General features: G+C 40.0%; 1 protein-coding gene across 3 annotated transcripts in view; it reads right to left on the bottom strand.

Moving 5' to 3' along the window:
• LOC137240268 (MPN domain-containing protein CG4751) overlaps nt 1–20,047 on the bottom strand; it is an 834,976-nt gene extending 814,929 nt beyond the window's left edge. Inside the window, exon 1 of one of the 3 annotated variants that reach the window (XM_067766305.1) lies at nt 19,828–20,047. In XM_067766305.1, coding sequence (XP_067622406.1) covers nt 19,828–19,927 — 100 coding nt within the window. In that variant the 5' untranslated portion in view covers nt 19,928–20,047. Of the gene's footprint in view, nt 1–19,804 lie in introns of all 3 variants that reach the window. The other 2 variants (XM_067766307.1, XM_067766306.1) reach the window with 2 other exon arrangements.
• Between the last annotated feature and the right edge of the window lie 513 nt (nt 20,048–20,560).

The raw sequence follows: 20,560 nt of genomic DNA, 5'->3' as shown, positions 1-20,560 counted from the left end.
CCCATTATTCCTTAGTAAGGAGTCAAAACATTGGCCGGAGCTGGTAGTCGTCACCGACGCACCAGTAGAAGAGCAGCGTAAGCCCAAACCAGCTCAATGTTATAAAACAAATCACATAACACACATTGCAAATGATATCGTCAATCGAAATTCCTCATATATCCGCATCCTTCGCATAATAGCATTTATTCATCGCGTATGTAACACAATTCCACCTCAAAGAAAGATGCAAATACAAGATGTAGAACCCATTTCTGCTGCGGAACTCAATTATACATTCAATTTTGTTGCCGTAACCTTACAATGCGATTTCTACTCTTCGGAAATTAATGCACTAGAGAACAATAAAAATATACCTCCATCGTTTCAGAAACTGTCGCCACTCTTGTGCCAACTGCAAATATTTAAGAAGATGCACACCGTTGTTAGAGTAGGCGGACAGTTGTTGCAAGCACCTATTCCAATAGAAGCAAGATGCCCGCTAATACTGCCTCACGACCATCGTTTCATAATCCTCTATATAGACCACTTACATCGCACAAATCTTCACGCTGGACCGAAGGTTCTATTAGGTTTGCTCCGACAGCGCATTTGGATTGTAAGGGCTAGAGAAACTGACCGCAAGGTTGTGCGACAATGTGTTCATTGCTTCAAATATCGACCAATATTGCAACAATAAATCATGGGACTCTTACCAGCGGACCGATTTCATACAGAGCGGCCATTTTGTATTTGCGGAGTGGATTTTTGTGAACCTTTCCTTACCAGTTACCGTATCAGGAGTAAGGTTCCCTACAAAACCTATGTGGCGATACATATGGAACTAGTTTCCGATTTAAGTACCAATGCGTTCATATACTGTCTGAAATGATTTATAAACCGGCGAGACGTTCCACATCGAATTTACTGTGACAACGCAACAAATTTCGTGGGGGCTCACAACAAATTGCAAGATTTTTACCAGCGTTACTTGTGCGATCAAAGGCGAAAGGCAATTTCCGACTTTTCGTCAATCACAGGTTTCGAATTTCTTTTTATCCCACCGCGATCGCCGCATTTCGGTGGGCTCCGGGAAGCTGCTGTTAAATCAGCAAAGCAACTTTTTACCAAATACTTGTCCCAAGGTGGTCTCACGTATGAGGAACTCTTGACATAGTTGAAGCAGAAGGCATTCTTAACTCTCGTCCATTGGTAGCAATGTCAAACGATCCTAATGATGGAAGCTTATTGACGCCATCTCACTTTCTCATTGGTGAAGCGATTAGGAGCGTACCCGAACCCAATTGTGACACCAACAAGCTATCATATTTATCACGATGGCAACGCATTACCCATATCAAAAATCTGTTTTGGCAACAATGGCGACGTGACTACCTTCATGAGCCGCAGCAGCGATCCAAATGGCTAACTGGCCAAGCTAACGTAGAACTTGATCAGCTTGTACTTTTATATGAAGATAATATACCATCTAACGAGTGGCCATTAGGCCGAATTACCAACGTTATCCCAGGTCCAGACAAAAAGGTCAGAGTGGTCGAAATTAAAACATCAAAGGGAATTCTTCGCCGACCAGTTCATAAACTAGCCCCATTACCATCAGGATATAGAAAGGATCCTTTCAACGGGGCCAGGATGTTCAATCGGAATTGACTGGTCACAAATGTTAGTTGTATAGTATGGTAACGCCATGGCCGGGGATAATTCCCAGTCACAAGCAGCATTGGTTAGGATATTGTGCTTTAAGCTATTCGTTATTTTTCCTTTACATTGTAATTTGCTTACAGTCGTTTTCGTACACTGCTTCAACAAAGTTCGTATATTCTTTAATTGTATGTTCTTTTTTTATTCACAAGTTACAAGTTCTTTAAAAAATATAAGATTACTAATCAGCGTCGATTTTATGATTTGTTTATTGTTTATAAGAAATTTATCAATCTTAATAAGTATTTATATGCTAAGTACGTCAGAAATTTTGAGGTAAATAAAGAGCAATCCGAAGAACTTTTGGAATTGCATAAACTCCATGAAGAGCGTATCTAGCATACCGAAATCAGTATGCTGCAGACTTTTTCTTGGCAAACTTTATGACAGATAATGATTTATCTGTGGAAGATACAGATAACATACACAAGTAATTTAAGTCTCCCTCCGCTAATAATTTTGGGTCATTTACTCTCACAGAGGCAGACATAGTTGAGGGGATTATAAAACTTAAAAATTCCTCCAGAACTGATGTTGACAATCTTTCAGTTATTCTATTAAAAAATTGTCCTTCGCTAGTACAACCTTTAATGATTATATTCAATAAATCATTGGCATCGGGTGTTTTTTATTGATGACTGGAAACAAGCATCCGTCACTTCCATTTTTAAGTCGGGCAACAAAAGTAACTGTTCTTATTGCAGGCCTATTTCTAAGTTGTCTGTTGTCTACAGCTTCGAAGCTCTTTGAATGTGTTGCCAAAGACAAGCTTTATTTTAGTATTAAGCACATGATTTGCCCCAATCAACATAATTTTGTCCCGGCCAGATCCACAATAACGAACCTCGCTGTCTTTTCTGAGGATTGCTACGCGGAATTTAGGCGGGGTTTTCAGGTTGATACAATATACTTAGACTTCTCCAAGGCATTCGATAAAATTTCTCATAAAATTTTAATTGCGAGATTAGTTTGTTATGGGTTCCACTCTACGTTTCTACAGCCCACTCAGCATTTAGGTGATTCAATTTTGAATTTCCCTACATATCAATACAATTTGATTACTCTTTCTGACTAAATAATGAGTTATCATACAATTAAACAAAAGAAATAATCAAATATGAATACTTCTGATGATGAAAAACTAAAAAGCATTTTTCTATCACTTTTTGGAATCATTTTTGAAGTCCTTTAATGACTAAATTTTAATATTTCATAAAAACCAACAAAAAGAATAATCATATATGGTTGCCTATGATGATCAAAAACTGAATATAGTTTTTCAATCACATTTTGGAACCATATTTGAATCAAATGTGTTTACTTTAGGTGATCAAAAATTTATAATCATTTTTCATTCAGCTTTCTGAATCTTTTATGAATATATTTCTTGACTGAATAATGAATTTTATACTTGTTGAAATTTTACATTTCATTAAAAATTTTGTTTTTTTCACATACACATATTTTTTCAATCATGAAGCTTAGAAAAAATATATAAACATTTTGTTATTTATGCAAAAGATATTCTTCAAGACAAAAATAATGTAATGCTGCTTGTGAACGAAGATTTCCCCAACCATTTCTCCCCTTCAGCTTCCCAGAAAATACATAATCATTGGACAATACAAAGGCGTTGAGAGCTATTTGAACCCCAGGTAAGTGAAACTATCTTTACATACCTGGATACGGCTTCAACGTCCCGTATCGTATCCGTATTTTAAAATGCAGACGATAATGCTGATGTTGGATGTTGTAGTCGCAGGTGTATATCGGTCAAGTTTGTTTGCGAGTTAGCTGTGGTTCGAATAGCTCACTTTCGCATGCTTTCTTCCCCTGATGAAATAATATTATTATGTAGTATCTTATTTTGTATGAGATATGAAGAATAAATGCATTATAATGGCATTCAAAAATGATTCAAAAATCTCAACCAAAACGATTGAAATATATTCACGAATATGATCAGAAAATGACTGTGAAAAGCACTCAAATATTACTCTAAAACTATTAAAGCTCAATTTTACAATGATATCAAATATGAATAAAAAGCGTTTCGAAATAGGAATCATAAATGATCGATACGTTAATTTTCGAACAGAAAATGCTTTTAAATTTGAACGTTTTTAATCATCTTGGGGTATGATATTTAAATATTTTTTGATCAAAATTTTCCAAAAATGCTGCTGATCAAAATTTTCAAAAAATGCTGGCTGAATTAAATCTTACCTGCACAACAGAAGTAATGTTGTAAATATTGATAGTGCTTATTCGACACCAGTTCGGGCCACCTCGAGTGCCCCAGGGTAGTATTCTGGGCCCTTTACTATTTGTCTTGTTCTTTAATGACATTGCTTCTCATCTACCAAATTTCTGCTTTATGCTGATGATCTCAAAATCTATTCTGAGATCAGTTGTTATAATGATGTCGCTGTTCTTCAATCTGAGATTAATAAGCTTTATAGCTGATGCGTTAAGAACCGTCTTTTCCTTAATAAGTAAGTGTCGCACTGTGACGTATGGTAAACTGCTGAGGCCACTTCATACCTCCTATCATATTGCAGACACTTTTCTTCGAACGACTCTTGAAGTTAAAGACTTGGGTGTATCTTGTTTGGTTGACTTGGGTGTATACTTCGACTCAAAGTTTAATTTTAACACTCATGTCAGCTTCACAATTTCTAATGCGCTTTCAATGCTTGCATTTGTCAGACGCCATTCGGCAAACTTCTCTGACCCCTACACACTCAAAGTTTTATATACGTCCTTTGTGCGGTCAAAACTTGAGTATGCGGCTTTCATTTGGCGGCCTTACCACGCGGTACACATCAACCGCATTGAGCGGGTTCAAAAAATCTTTATGTGCTTCACGCTTACTTCATTACGATTCTCCGAACCGATCCCGTCCTATGAGTCTCGATGCCAACTATTATCCTTACAACCGCAGAATTATTTTGGCCTCGGTGTTCATATTCCATCTTTTCACGGGAAAAATTGACTGCGCGTTGCTTCTTGAAAGACTATGCTTAAATACTCCCTGTAGAAACCTCCGCCGCTTTGAAATCTTTTTCATAGGGCTGAGTAGAACTGTTTATAACTCAAAAGCGCCTATTAACAGAGCCCTATCAGAAATTAATTGCTTCTCAAATATTTTGGATATTGATTTCTCGGACTCAAAATACGCTTTTCAACTTAAACTAAAAAAATTTCTTAATCTGTAATAATATAAATTCTTTTTGCTAATGTGTTCCATAGCTTAATATAAGCTGGTTTCTGTAATTCAGTCATAAGTGTCTGTACTAAACATTTGTTACTAGACCAAATAGGGCGGGTCGATTTAAAAATCGCTCATTGCTCTGTGAAAATCGTATTCTAGGGATCAAAATAAGAAACTTTGCAGAAGGAACCATACCTCTAAAACGAATTCTAAGAGAACCACTGTTGAACACCAAGACATTCAGGATTGAATTTCGGTAGTGCAATTATTTTGCCCCCTTGATTTTACGATTTCTGCATTTGCAAGGCCTTGACCAGCTCAAAGAAGTGACGGTTTTGGGTCTCCAATAGTGCACGCCAATGGTCTGTTTCGTTTTCTTGAGGCGAAGTCCATCCTACTTCTGATGTCGGGTTTACATCGAAGTTTTCATTTGATTCCCTTTCGCTGACACGATAATGTTATGAAGGCATTATGATTAATATTTTTTTTATGAAGCGTAACGAGTCCCCGAACGATGTGTCGATATTGCTGCCAATATAAAAACTAAACTTCAAAAATCTCAATAGTGTATTTCAACTAACTCCACATATCTGAATCGTATATTTTCATCATATACTCTTTGCAATTTCAACAAGTGCTTTTCATCATAAAACTCATTTTGACACATCGCTCAGGGCCACATTCGATAGAGCAATATTGCTCTACCTTGCTTCTAGCAAAATAATACCTCAGTAAAAAAGGGAAGATTACATGTGCCTTTCACCGCATACTATGTTACAAATTTAATTCAGTGAAGCAGTACCAAATTTGCAAAGTATATTCTAACACATGAATGTACGACATATACATTTACTGTTTCGTAGGAAGTATTTTTCTTTCTCCTTTGCATAGGATTATTCCTGCAAATGCTCCAACTTAATATATGCGGGCAAACGGTAAACCTAAATATACACAACAAATATTGCTGTTGTTGTTGTAGCGATAAGAAAACTCACCGAAGGCATTGGGGAGTGTTATCGATGATGATGGTACTTTGCCGGATGCAGATCCGGTACGTTGCGGTCCCAAGCCCGACCATCTCGGAAACGATTTTTTATGACTACATACCATAGCTATTCCGCCCTGCCACCCCCTAGATCCATGAGGAGTTCGGGGTCGCCAAAGTAGGAGCAGGATTCTCCACGGATAGGTGAGGTTGATAATTCGGTTATAGAAGTTATATTGCACTGGCAACACCTTGAAAGGGTTGCGCTACACAACCCCTTGAATTTATTTGGTATTTTTGTCGCCTCTTACGACAGGCATACCTACCACGGGTATATTCTAACCCCCTCACCCGCTGGGGGTATGCACAACAAATCATAAGCTTTTCTCAATAAAGTCAGCATAATTATTACTGAAGTTGCAACAAAATCTAAAAAAGTATATCAAAAGAGAAAAGTAACGCATTCGGGGCTGAGGCGTCGACTACGGGACGCCCTTGGGCGTGAACAGCAAGAAGCCACAAAAGATTTATAAAAGTTACGAGTACGTCGGGTCTTGGGATCCAGCCCAGAACAAACTGTCCGATGCAATCATCCCTTACACGAGACATACTAACAAGAGTATGACTATGGCGGGCGGACAGTAGGGGTGAGATGTTGGCGGATCAAATAGAAGAAACGACGTTCTGCACAATAAACGGAGACGCCCCCACACGTATGGTAGGAAGCTGTCACAGCTCGCCAGATATCTCAATCGTGAGTGCAGAACTCGTAAACTGCGTCAACCGGCAGCCGATGGTAACATTGGCATCCGACCACCTGCCCATACTTATTTCGCTTGAGCGTAACGCCGACTTCATCGTCACTGAAAAACGCACTTTCATAAACTTCGAAAAAGGAAAGTGGGAAGAATATAAATCCTTTACAGACAGCCGCCTAGCTGCCCTCCCTATCCCGACTGATGCCCGCCAAGGGGAGCGTGCCTTCCGTAAGGTCATTAAATCCGCCTCGGCACATTTCATTCCCGCCGGGAGAATTCCCGAAATCCGGCCCCACTTCCCGGCGGAGGCCGCAAACTTAGCGAGAGAACGTGACCTTATAAGACAGCTTGACCCAGGCGACCCCCAAATAAGGGATATAAACCAACGCATCAGATTGCTTGTAGATGAACACAAGCGGGCGAAATGGGAGGAGCACCTAAGAGGTTGTAACCTCTCTACCGGTGTGGGTAAACTTTGGTCCACCTTAAAGTCCCTATCGAATCCGACTAAGCACAAAGACAAAGTTTCCATCGCCTTTGGCGACAAAGTGCTGTCGGACGCGAAAAAATGCGCGAGCGCTTTCTGCCGCCAATATATAATGCATCATACGGTCGACAAAGATAGACGGAGAGCCAATAGACGCGCACATAAACCCAAACTCAGCGCGTCACCAATCACCATTACCGCTAAAGAGGTTGAGGACGCCAAAAACAAAACTCGGGTTCAAATTAAATGAATCCAAATGTGTATTTACTGCATCTGCAATTGAGTTCTTAGGGCACAGGGTCGATGCCCAAGGCATACACAAATCAACCAAGCATATCGACGCTATACTACATGCACCGAGACTTACAACAATCGAGCAACTACAACTATTCCTAGGTAAGGCAGCATAGTATTCTAATTTTATATCGAATCTAGCAACACTAGAAAGACCATTACGCGATATTATCAAAAAAGGGAAGTTTTATTGGCCACGGGCCGCCGAATCGGCGTATAAGAGCATACAGCAAATTTTGGTTTCACCACAAGTGCTAATGCCGTATGACCCAGCACTCCCACTAGTATTAGCAACGGATGCGAGTAAAACAGGCTTAGGTGCTGTGTTGTCGCATCTCGTAGACAACAACACGGAACGACCAACTGCATACGAAAGTCGTACCATTAGTCAAAAAGAACAACGCTACTCCCAAATTGACAAAGAAGCACTTGCAATTGTATGGGCCTTGCAAAAGATTTTCAAATACTTATGTATATGCGAGACATTTTACATTAATAACAGACAATAAACCGCTGGCTCAAATATTACATCCAACGAAATCTCTGCGGGTATTATGTATATCCCAATGGCAAACTACGCTGATTTCCTGAGTAACTTTAACTTCGATGTTTCTATAAAAAAATCTAAGGAAAATGGTAACGCAGATTACCTCTCCCGCTTACCGGGTCCAACAAATAAGCTAAAGCAACACAGCGCTGTATGTGGTGATGAATTCGATAATTTTATGATACGGCAGATTAGCCAACTACCGGTTACAGCTCCACTTATCGCCCAAGAAACCCGCAGGGATCAAAGTTTGGGAAAAATACTTCAAATACTAGAAAAAGGTCAGGGAGAACGAATTCACATCAATTACGCAGGGCCTGTCGAAGGTATGATGCTGCTTATTATCACCGACGCTTACTCCAAGTGGCTCGAAGTCAAGACTACCAAAATAACGACCTCAACAGCTACAATTGTCCTGCTGGATGACGTATTTGCTGCGTATGGGTTCCCGGAAGTACTAGTTTCTGACAACGGAACGAATTTCAGTCTGCGGAGTTCAAAGAATTCTTAAACCAAGTAGGCGTCAAATACCATAAAACTACGGCCCCTTATCACCCAGCCACAAACGGTCAAGCGGAACGCAATGTGCAAACGGTGAAAAATGCCTTAAAAGCGATGGGGCCACAGCGAGAACGTTAAAACAAAATATAAATGAGTTCTTACGACAATACAAAAATGCTCCACGCAGTACAACAGGCGGATTCCCAGCAAAACTGTTCTTAGGACGACGACTACGCAAGCGCCTAGATTTTATTCGACCCGAAAACGTAAACGAGCGAGTGTCGGCAAAACAGTTCATCCAACCAAAAAGACGGGTGTCGCGAATTCGCAACTGGCGATTCAGTGTATTTCCTTTCGGCAAATCCACAGCCGAACAAGTGACTGCGCTGTAAGGTAATAAGGCGCATGGGTGATCTGCACTATGAGATCTTATTCAACAACAAGTACTACAAGAGGCATGTAAACCAAATACGGGCTGCCGGCGCACCAAGCACCCAACAACCAAGTTACAGAGAGGACGAAGGGAACTGCATGCAAAGCACCAACACCGAAGGAAGCTACATGCAAGGCAACAACGGCTACACGAGAGCGGAAATGAGTGAAAGAACGGAGCCAAGCCACACTCCGGGGAGCGAAGATAGTAAACCACATATAGCTATTTCCAGCATAGAGAGTAGAAAATGATATCCGCGAAGCAAATAGAGATTCACCTAATAGAAATAAGTCAAACGATCGGCAAGAGCACAACGGTTAGGGGCACCTTCACAACCCGATGACCCAGTAAAAGTTCCACCAGAAGTAGAAGCCGAACAAACACCACGGCGATCAACGAGAGTACGTAAGCCGAAGGTTATATTTTCACCAACAACTTAGAAGGGGGAAAAATGTTATGTATTCATGTAGGGTTAAGTAATTATAACATCTCGGTAACTCTGTTACCCAACTTTATTATCGATAAATCGATGAAGTCACATTATATAATTCTTGCAATAAAGAGATATAGAACATAACAGCCTCTAACACCCCTTTCATTATGGTCCACCCCTGTTGCAACAGCAAGTTTCTTTGGACTCCCGTTAGAGGATATTGATGACAATTTGTGATCGGTCGCAGCTATTAAGTGGGGCGAAGCATTGCTACAACAACAACATACGCATTGCTGCGATTGAAGAGACTAAACTCACAGCAGGATTGACCTGTTCTGAGTATAATGTCCACAGAAAAGATCGCGAGAGCGGAAATGGATGCGGCCTCGCGTTTATCATACACCATTCTGTGCAATATCATATATTTGATCCCGACATCGGCCGCAGGGACAGTGTCTTAGAACGTAGAGGCTTATCTGTCCGGTCAGGCGATGCAAACCTAGAAATCATCAACATCTACATCCCGCCTGCCACCTGTTGTCCCAGTGGATACCGCCCTAATATCAGCGCCGTACTCATTGGCAACAATCGCATTATCTTAGGCGATTTCAAATTCCCATCGCGATCTATGGCATTCAAACTTGCGGGCGGACAGTAGGGGTGAGATGTTGGCGGATCAAATAGAAGAAACGGCGTTCTGCACAATAAACGGAGACGCCCCACACGTATGGTAGGAAGCTGTCACAGTTCGCCGGATATTTCAATCGTGAGCGCAGAAGTCGTAAACTGCGTCGAACGTGGAGCGCAAATTATCTGAGTGGTCGGCAGGCATCGGTGCAATTTATAAATGAAACATCAAAACCAAGAAGAATAAACAAGGGGTGCCACAGGGTGGTGTCCTATCCCCACTTCTGTTTAATTTCTACATATCTAAGCTACCTTCGCCACCAGAAGGAGTTACTATCGTTTCCTACGCCGATGACTGCACAATAATGGCCACAGGCCTAGGCCCACAGATCGGTGAGCTTTTCAACAGAATAAACGGCTACCTCCCGGATCTCTTCAGTTTTTTCGCCTCGCGAAGCCTGGCATTATCACCGACCAAATCCTCTGCGACCTTATTTACAACATGGACGTCCCAAATGTCGACCATTTTGAATATCCACGTCGATGGCACTACGCTACCGACTGTCCTACACCCCAAAATCTTGGATGTGACGTTTAATCAGGATCTACATTTTGGTGAGCATGCAGCCGCAATTGTACCGAAAATTCAGAGCCGTAATAAAATCCTCAAATCCCTTGCTGGCAGTAGTTGGGGAAAAGACAAAGATACGCTCATTACCACATACAAAGCAATTGGCCAGCCGATTGCATGCTACGCGTCCTCTATATGGTCGCCAAGCCTAAAAACTACCCACTGGAAGAAGCTATAGGCCAGCTAAAACACTGCTCTGAGAACCGCCATGGGCTGTCTTCTTATGTCCCCAGAACACCATCTACATAATGAGGCGAGAAAACTCCCCATCAGGAGAGAAATGAGATGCTAACCAAACAGTTCCTGATGAATGCCCAGAAACCTGGGCATCCCAACAGACATCTGGTTGATGAGCCAACACAGCCCAGGGGCATAAGGAGTCATCTCCGTAAGCATTATGAGGATATACGGCACCTGAGATTTCAGCCGTATGAAGCAAAAAAAACACAAGCAGGTCCTTGGTGAACTCCAGAAACAAGCGTCAGACCTTTATGCCAGGAATTGCCCGGTGAATCCAGTACTAAAAGAACAGTACCCAAAACTTGCGGAAAAGGAACGCATACTTCCCAGGGAAACGCAAGTCACTCTAGCTCAACTGTGAACTCATTTCTAATTTAATACATGTTCACTACAGTTAGAGATAAGTAGCTTTAAGACTAGTCTATACTTTTTAATTAACGAGTCTGTTAGAACTATTCGGTAGACAATAATAAATAAATAAACAACATCCACGTCGATGGTCGCACGCTACCGACTGTTTGAAACCTAAAATCTTGGGCAGACGTTCGATCAGGATCTAATTTTGGAGAGAATGCAGCCGCATTTTTACCAAAAACTCAGAGACTTAGGGGCAAAGTATGTATAACGCAAGGAATCATCTTTTCTCATGTGAATCAAAATTTCTAAATAAGAGTATTCGGTAAAAGTTTAGTTGAGGGGTCGACTGCTAATACGCTACCAAAAATATCGAGAGAGGTGTAAAAAGACGCGTATTGACCTCGACAACAATAATCCAAAGGCGGAAAAGAAAAATTGTATCTCTGTCCGGAGATATTTACCGTTGAAGCTGGGGATTTTCATGTGGTTGTGTAATGTTGTCGTACCCAAAATTGTGAACATATGAACTGTTTTGCGCGGATATAGTTTTGGTCTCCAAACCGGTGTTGGACCCACCCAGGATAATTTTTTATAAGCGCGGCCAAATGCCGCCAACGCAGAAAGGTGTTCTGCACAAAAATACTATGCATACCACCCCGGTTTTATTTTCCGCCTTCAGATTATTAATGCTGATGTCTTTTTTTTTGAGATTTGGTTTAATGGAGGGGACTATATTAGAAGTCCCATATTCCAGGTTATTATCAATTTTATACGTTGTTTAATTAATGGATTAAATTTCCAGTGTTGTATTGACACACGTTAAGCTCCACCAGTACACGATGGTAATACCAATTGGCCAGAACCATGTGTAGCAGCTTGCTATTGGATATATTTTCCTTGAAACTTCTCAAATTGAGCAGTATAGTTAAACGAGCTGCTTTTCAGCAATTATATATGTGATAATTTATCTTTTATGCGCCTGTCAAATATTGTGCAGGGTTGATTCTTTACATGCAACGAGTAGCTTGTCAGCAAAAACATATTTTTTATTTGAAATCCATATTCCAAATTGTCACTTTATTATCGGTTTGATTTGATTTATTTTCAAACGTAGTTATTATGAGATAATAATCCGCCACATATAGGGGAATAGAGTAGACGCAGTTCTTCTTGGTCCCAGTGTTGAGAGTTCATGTGATGCGGTATAATGATCAGGCGAGCAATGATGTCTTGAAGCGCAGGTTGATGGTACGCGCTGAGACTGGACTAAAAAGGAAGTGTGCTTGGTGGACACGGATGTGTGTTATGTAAAAATACTTAAAGCGAAATTAAGTTATACCCAAAGGTTATACATGAAATGAAAAGTTGCATTAAAAATGTGATTTAAATAAAATGCTTCTAGTTAAAATGAGAAATTAGCTTTCTGTAAAAACTTAGATAGTTGTGTGATATTGGCTTTGTCCTTGCTTAAGAATATTTCATCAAAATTTGTGTACTTATCAAATATAACAAACTTTGCACGCATGATAGTAAAATTACGACAGTGAAAGGTCTGGTGAATGTAATCGCCAGTGTCGCCACAGCCACAGCGAGGTGAGGTGATAGCATTGATCCTGTAAAGGTACTGTTTGTCATATGTGTGTCCTGAGAGTATTCTATTTAATGTTTTGATTTGAGTTGGGGGAAGGGATAGGTTTTTGAACCAAGGACTATTCTTTCTACATGGAAAGGTTTTGGAAAATAGGTTGGGGTTATCACTGGAGTAATCTAAAAATTTGTTATACCATTCGGAGTGAATGTTGTCTTTAATTAGCTTAAGAGCTTCGTCAATATTTAGCTTCACCTGCCTATTCGGACTATTTGTTATGGCTAATTTGGCCATTTGGTCAGCTTTTTCGTTACCATTTATACCCATATGGCTGGGAGTCCATACTAAATGAATTTGTTGGAAGTTCTGGCTATTTATTAGATTATGTATTCGTATGGCTATACTATTATTAGTGTTTCTATTTTTTAGAATGTGGAATGAGATTAAACTATAGGTGAAGATAGTTATTTTGTGTAACTTTTCCTTGATTGCAATATTAATTGTTTCTTCGATGGCGAGTAGTTCTCCAAAAGCTGAGGAGGTTTTAAAGGGTATGTGAAAAAGATGTTCGGTCTTAGCAGAATAATCGTATATTGCGCATCCGGTTTTGTTGTCTGAAAGTGAGGCATCAGTATAAAAAACATGTAAATTATTGGAGGTGTATCTTTCTAGTAGTTGTGCATATTGTGTTTGTGCCATTTCAGGCGTTAAAGCAGATTTTTTGATAGGTAAGTATTTATCTATGATTGTTATCTTGCTGTAAGTGAAGAAATGATCAACATAGCCCAAAGAATCAAAAATAGTTTCGAATCTGTTATACACTGTAGAATAGCTAGAATTTATGTGAGGGCTGGAGGAGATGACCATTGCATAGGGATCCTTGTAAGCGAACAGTTTAACCAGCTCCTTGGCGGTGAGCCAAATTGCCCTTTCATTAGGTGGTAGGGTAGTTCGTTGGCTATGGCATATAGAAGATTTATGGGAGTTGATGGAGCTAAGCCCAAACTTCTTCTTAAAAACTTATTTTGTAGTGTACGAATTCTTTGGGTGGCTCATTTGGAACAATTTGCAGCAGTGGTGCTGCAGTATTCGATCTTTGATCGTACAAGGGATTTATATATGTTAAGAGCCTTTTGTGGATGTAGGCCAGATTTGATGTTGGTGATGTATTTGAATAGGTTTATGTTATTAGTAGCGTTTTCGACTATGTTATTGCTATGTTCAGATACTGTAAGTGATTTATTAATAGTTCTACCAAGTAATTTGATTGAGGATACTTGTTCGAGACCGGTGTTGTTGATTGCAATATTAATTACTTTTCTGGATCCTTTACTTACGTGCATAATTTTGGTTTTGCTTGGGTTAAAGGATAAGTTGAGAAGGTTGCATTCCTCGGTGAAGGAATTCAATGTATGTTGTAAATTGTTTGTGGTATCATACAAGTTAGAGCCAGAAGCTATGAAAATGAAGTCGTCTGCAAATTGGTATATTTGTGTATTAATAGTACTTAAATCATGAAGTTTGGCTGTATATATATTGAAAAGAAGTGGTGAGAGACAGCTTCCTTGCGGAAGTCCGTTTTGAATTTCCGTGGTTTTATTGCCAAGTTTAAGAATCCTTAGAGATAGAAAATTAATGATCCAGTCCACATAAAGTTTTTCAATGTTGAGATTTAGAAGTATTTCTTGAAGAATGGTGACGTTTATGCAGTTATATGCATTGGCGATATCTGTAACGCATAAAATGACTTGTTTGTTTTGACTTTTCAGAACTCGAATTTGGTGTTGAATTTGATTAATACAAATGGCAGTGGATTTGTTTTTCCTGTAGGAAAAGTTATTGTTGGGTAGAAAATCGTGGTTCTCGATGAAGACGTCAAGTCTGTTTTTAATGCATGAGTTGATAATTCTAAGTAGAACAGGTATTAGAGCAATCGGTAAGTAGTTTTCAAAGTTATTTAAGTCTTTATCTTTTTTAGGTATAGAAACAATTTTGATTGTTCTCCAATGCATTGGAATCGCGTTAGATAAGAATAAGTCATTTAGAGCTGTTTTGAGGTTGTTGATGGCCACGTCGGACATGGATTTGATCATTCCAAATGAAATTTTGTCAGAACCAGCTGCTGTATCTTTCTTTTTGGAAATTACTGTAGTGACTTCTTCGAAGGTGAGCGCAAGCTCTGGATTGGGAGTTGTGCGTATATATACTGCAGGAATTTGTGTTGAATTGGGTACCTGATTTTTAAGAATGTCTAGATAGTTTTGACTGTGCTCTTCATTCCATCCAATGTTGTTTTGTTGACTATAGTCACCTCTAAGAGCCTTGACAAATCTCCAAGCTTTTTTGCCCATATTGGAATGTAATTCCTCGATTTTGCCATTAAAGTTTTCTTTTTTAGCTGTTTTGATTGTTGTTTTCCAAAGCTTTTGCTGAGCTATAAGGAGCTCAAAGTTTTCTGGGCTGGGGTTATTTTTAACTTTTTTGTTAGCAATTCTGAGGAATCGGTAAGTTTTATCAACTTCTTCATTCCACCAAGCTTTTGCAGTTTTGTTATTTGTAATAGTATACGTGGCATTTTTAATTTCTTCCTGTAAACAGTTTTCAATGTTACTGATTGAGGATTCAAATGGGATGTTTTTAATAGAATTTAGAAGTTGTTTTTTTGCTACAAACTTTGTTAATTGTTTTTGGAAACCATTAATTTCGATTGTGACCGGGAAATGATGACTTCCCCCAATTCTGGTGTGATCTACATACCAATTACATGGTTTATTCCAATTTGTAAAAGAAAGATCAAGGATCGAACCATTGTTTGTATTGAGATTATGCTTGTAGGTGTAACCACCTTGATTTAGAAGACGCAGGTTAGATTGTAGGATGAGGTTTACTAAGTGTTTACCTCTATTTGAGTCGAAGTTATCCCCCCAATTTACAGCACGCGCATTAAAATCGCTGATTAAGAAAACATTTTGTAGCGGTTCGATAAAAGTTAAAATTCTTTGAATTTCAGAGTTAAATTCATTTATCCCTAGACTTGGCGGAAAGTATACATTGGCAATGACGGGACATAAATTGGTGGTTCTGATAAACAGGATGTCATGATCTGAATTAAATTGTATTTTTTTAAATTTAATGTCACGTTTAATGGCAATGGCCACTCCTCCATACCCGTCATTTCTATGTTTTTTGATCATGTTATAGTTAATAAGTTTTCTATATGGGGTGTTGTGTGAGTGAAAGATTTCATTTAAGCATACTATTTCATGGTTGTGTTGGTTAATATAATATTCTATGGTGTCTAAATTGGCTTTTAGTGATTGCACGTTATATTGGAGAATCTTCATAATTAGATTCATGAGTTGATGACTCCAAAAGTTGGAGTTCATCATATTGGAGCGATTCGGATCTTTTTCTGATAGATGGAATCTCATTGATGATTTGTGGATTTGTTTGCTCACGGGAGAGCTTTTGTGTAATTTTTAACATTTCGGTCATAAGTTTCTCGATTTCCGAGACTAGACCTTTTTGGTACTCTGCAGTGTTGAACACTGGCTTGATGGGGGTGCTGTTTGTACTACGTCTGTAGTTGTTGTTGCTTTTTGCTGTTGTAGTTTGCCTGTTGACAGGCTTACGTACAACCTGGCTAAAGGTGCGTTTCCTAAAATTACTGTTTATTACTTCATCCTTATCAAGTATGTTCTGATTTTCCACGCTGAGCATGGCGAATGTGGCTTCTTCATCCTCTAAAATTTCAAATCTGTTTGAGTTTTTGGGGAAGTATTGGTCTAAGACCTCACGCCTGGAAAGTTTTTTGATAGTTTTAATTCGATTGATTTGTGCTTCTTTCTCCCATTGAGGGCAAGCACCTCTCTCTTTAGCTGTGTGGTTCGTTCGACCGCGTAAGATACAAATGGTTGCGTTACAGTCTTTATTACATTCATTCTTTCCGCAATTAATGCATGGGGACTTGCTTTTGCACGACATTTTGGTGTGACCAATACGCCCGCAGTTGTCGTATTGTCTTAAAGGTAGAAAATATGGTTGAACATTTAGTTTCGTGTAGTTGTATAAGATATATTTTGGGAGTTCTTTACCCTCGAAACCTATTTTTACTGTTGTCGTTGGCACATAAGTACCTTCTTTATCACCTTTTCTGGTGAATCGTCTTGCCGATCTAATTTTGATAGTGCTAGAAACTTCCAGTAAAATGTCATTGCCTTCGAAACAGGTGGGTATACCTCTCACAACGCCATATATTTCAAGTGCAGTGCGTGGAATGAAGGGTTTAAGGCCACGTTTTGTGAGTCTGTTGTCCAGTGTAAAATTATTGGCTGCGTACGTGTTTTTAAAACTACTTTGTATAACGTTTTGCCTATTGCCTGTAAGTTTATTATGTCCTTAAAACGTAAGTATTTTATTTGTGTGAAAAGAGTCAGTCCGGAGTCATTTTTTCGTTATTCATGTACGAGTTGTCTGTCGCATCGACTAAGACAAAAATATCGCCAAGAAAACTTTGAGGGTACAAAGTTATTTCTTTTTTGTCGTTTTTTGGCACCAATTGTAACAGTTTTGGTTGAGTTTGAAGTACCGTTGCCTGTATGTATGTCATGTTGTTGTTGTTGTTGTAGCGATAAGGTTGCTCCCCGAAGGCTTTGGGGAGTGTTATCGATGTGATGGTCCTTTTCCGGATACAGATCCGGTACGCTCCGGTACCATAGCACCATTAAGGTGCTAGCCCGACCATCGCGGGAACGATTTATGTGGCCACATTAAACCTTCATGCCATTCCCTCCCTCCCCACCCCCAAGTTCCATGAGGAGCTTGGGGTCCCCAGAGCCTCGTCTGTTAGTGAAACAGGATTCGCCGCGGATAGGTGAGGTTGACAATTGGGTTTGGAGAAGCTATATATTGCGCTGGCAACCTGAAGGGTTGCGCTACACAGCCCCTTCAATCTGGTATTTTAGTCGCCTCTTACGACAGGCATACCTACCGCGGGTATATTCTGATCCCCTAACCCGCTGGGGGGGTATGTATGTCATCGTGTATCGCCGCTATGTGCGGCTGCGAAATCACCTAACCTCACTGTCGTACTGTCCGAGCATGAGGCCTCAATGTTACAGGATTCTTACTGTATTTTCACCAGACCCTCATTTGAAAGTTCATAAAAACCTGTCACTATTTTTTCTTCTAAAACTTTTGGTTTTTTGTTAGTATTTCTGTGTAAAATTATTGGCTGCGTACGTGTTTTTAAAACTACTTTGTTTAACGTTTTGCCTATTGCCTGTAAGTGTATTATGTCCTTAAAACGTAAGTCTTTTATTTGTGTGAAGAGTCAGTCCGGAGGTAATTTTTTCGTTATTCATGTACGAGTTATCTGTCGCATCGACTAAGACAAAAATATCGCCAAGAAAACTTTGAGGGTACAAAGTTATTTCTTTTTTGTCGTTTTTTGGCACCAATTGTAACAGTTTTGGTTGAGTTTGAAGTACCGTTGCCTGTATGTATGTCATGTTGTTGTTGTTGTTGTAGCGATAAGGTTGCTCCCCGAAGGCTTTGGGGAGTGTTATCGATGTGATGGTCCTTTTCCGGATACAGACCCGGTACGCTCCGGTACCATAGCACCATTACGGTGTTAGCCCGACCATCGCGGGAACGATTTATGTGGCCACATTAAACCTTCATGCCATTCCCTCCCTCCCCACCCCCAAGTTCCATGAGGAGCTTGGGGTCCCCAGAGCCTCGTCTGTTAGTGAAACAGGATACGCCGCGGATAGGTGAGGTTGACAATTGGGTTTGGAGAAGCTATATATTGCGCTGGCAACCTGAAGGGTTGCGCTACACAGTCCCTTCAATCTGGTATTTTAGTCGCCTCTTACGACAGGCATACCTACCGCGGGTATATTCTGATCCCCTAACCCGCTGGGGGGTAGGTATGTCATCGTGTATGTCATCGTGTATCGCCGCTATGTGCGGCTGCGAAATCACCTAACCTCACTGTCGTACTGTCCGAGCATGAGGCCTCAATGTTACAGGATTCTTACTGTATTTTCACCAGACCCTCATTTGAAAGTTCATAAAAACCTGTCACTATTTTTTCTTCTAAAACTTTTGGTTTTTTGTTAGTATTTCTGCTTGAAGACTCAGACGCCAACGACTGCTTCGTTGACGCCATTTTGCCCCTTGCACTTTTTAATGCAGCTGCGGACAAAGGCAGCTTTTTCCTTTGTTTTCCTTTATGATGATCAGATTAGAATTTCTTAGATAAAAAAAGAAATAAAAACACACAAAGCCACTATCACTCACCGCTAATATAGAATGCGCAAATCCCCACTTTAATAGAAGTCACCAGATTTTGTATTAAAACAAACAGTCAGATTTGATATGTAAAAATCTCTCGCTATTGGGATACCCGCGCGTGTCCACACTCGCCAGTTTCCAAAGTCCGAATGTAATGCTGATGTCAAGACGCGTCGTTTGACACCTCTCTCGACCGGTCGTTTGACCCTTGTTGTCGTAGCGATACGGTTGCTCCCCGAAGGCTTTGGGGAGTGTTACCGATGTGATGGTCCTTTGCCGGATACAGATCCGGTACGCTCCGGTACCACAGCACCATTAAGGTGCTAGCCCGACCATCTCGGGAACGATTTGTGACCACATTAAATCTTCAGGCCATTCCCTCCCACCCCACTAAATTCACAAAACTCTTGCCGGCAGCTCTTGGGGTAAAGATAAAGTAACGCTCATTACCACTTACAAAGCAATTGGCCAGACGATTGCATGCTATGCGTCTCCGATATGGTCGTCAAGCCTAGACTGCTCACTGGAAGAACATACAGGTCTACATAAACACTGCACTCAGAACCACTACGGGCCTTCTTATGTCCCCAGAACACCATCTACACAATGAGGCGATAATATTCCCCATTATGGAGAGAAATGCTAACCAAATAGTTTCTGTTGAATACCTACAAACCTGTTCTATACTTTTCCATAACTTTTTAAGTTTACCTAAATAAAATACATGTACATACATAGTCCCGACTCGCTTCCGGTATAAATTTTGTCCGATATATGCGATTTTTCATACTCGGCGGATATCTTCTCCGGAACAATAGTGATTTTGGAATCCATTTTTCAAAACCCGTAGGAAGTGAACAATCAAGGACTGTCGAACACTCGTATATGTTTATTACCGTGTTGAATATTTGATAATAATAGAAAAGTCTGCAGGACTATCGATAGGCTGACCTATCGATAGTTATATGATTTTTTGATAGTTTCCTGCACTGGTTTTTATAGCCGCTGCACATGGCAATTTTTGATATAAATTTACTTTCCAATGAGGCGTGAACCAGATGCGTATAGAAATTTAACATGCCAATGGAACACCGCCCAGCAAAAATGTGCCCGTAAATTTATTAGGAATATGACTAAAAGCTGTGTCGATGGAACACGTAAATCGTTAAGTAGCATTTGTACAGGGCAGCGGTAACTTTCGTGACCAGTCCATTCCGTCGTACCTATTTATGTGATTGTCCATACCGCTCACACATATACGGTTTTAGGTTATCGAAATGTAAACAAACTATAGTGCTGTACTGTTCTTCATTCACGTTATGGCAGTCATATTTTAAGTTATATACCTGTAACTTGACGAGTATTTTTACAGTATTTTTACGTTAATATGACCGCCTTTTGGCTAGTATTATGACCGTTTGGATTATACTGCTATATAAATAAAATATTTCTTTAATTCAAATCTAT

Source organism: Eurosta solidaginis, chromosome 2 (assembly GCF_040869045.1).
Source record: "Eurosta solidaginis isolate ZX-2024a chromosome 2, ASM4086904v1, whole genome shotgun sequence".
Lineage (NCBI taxonomy): Eukaryota > Metazoa > Arthropoda > Insecta > Diptera > Tephritidae > Eurosta > Eurosta solidaginis.
The sequence above is the reverse complement of the archived record's forward strand: the minus strand, read 5'-3'. Positions and strand labels throughout refer to the sequence as shown.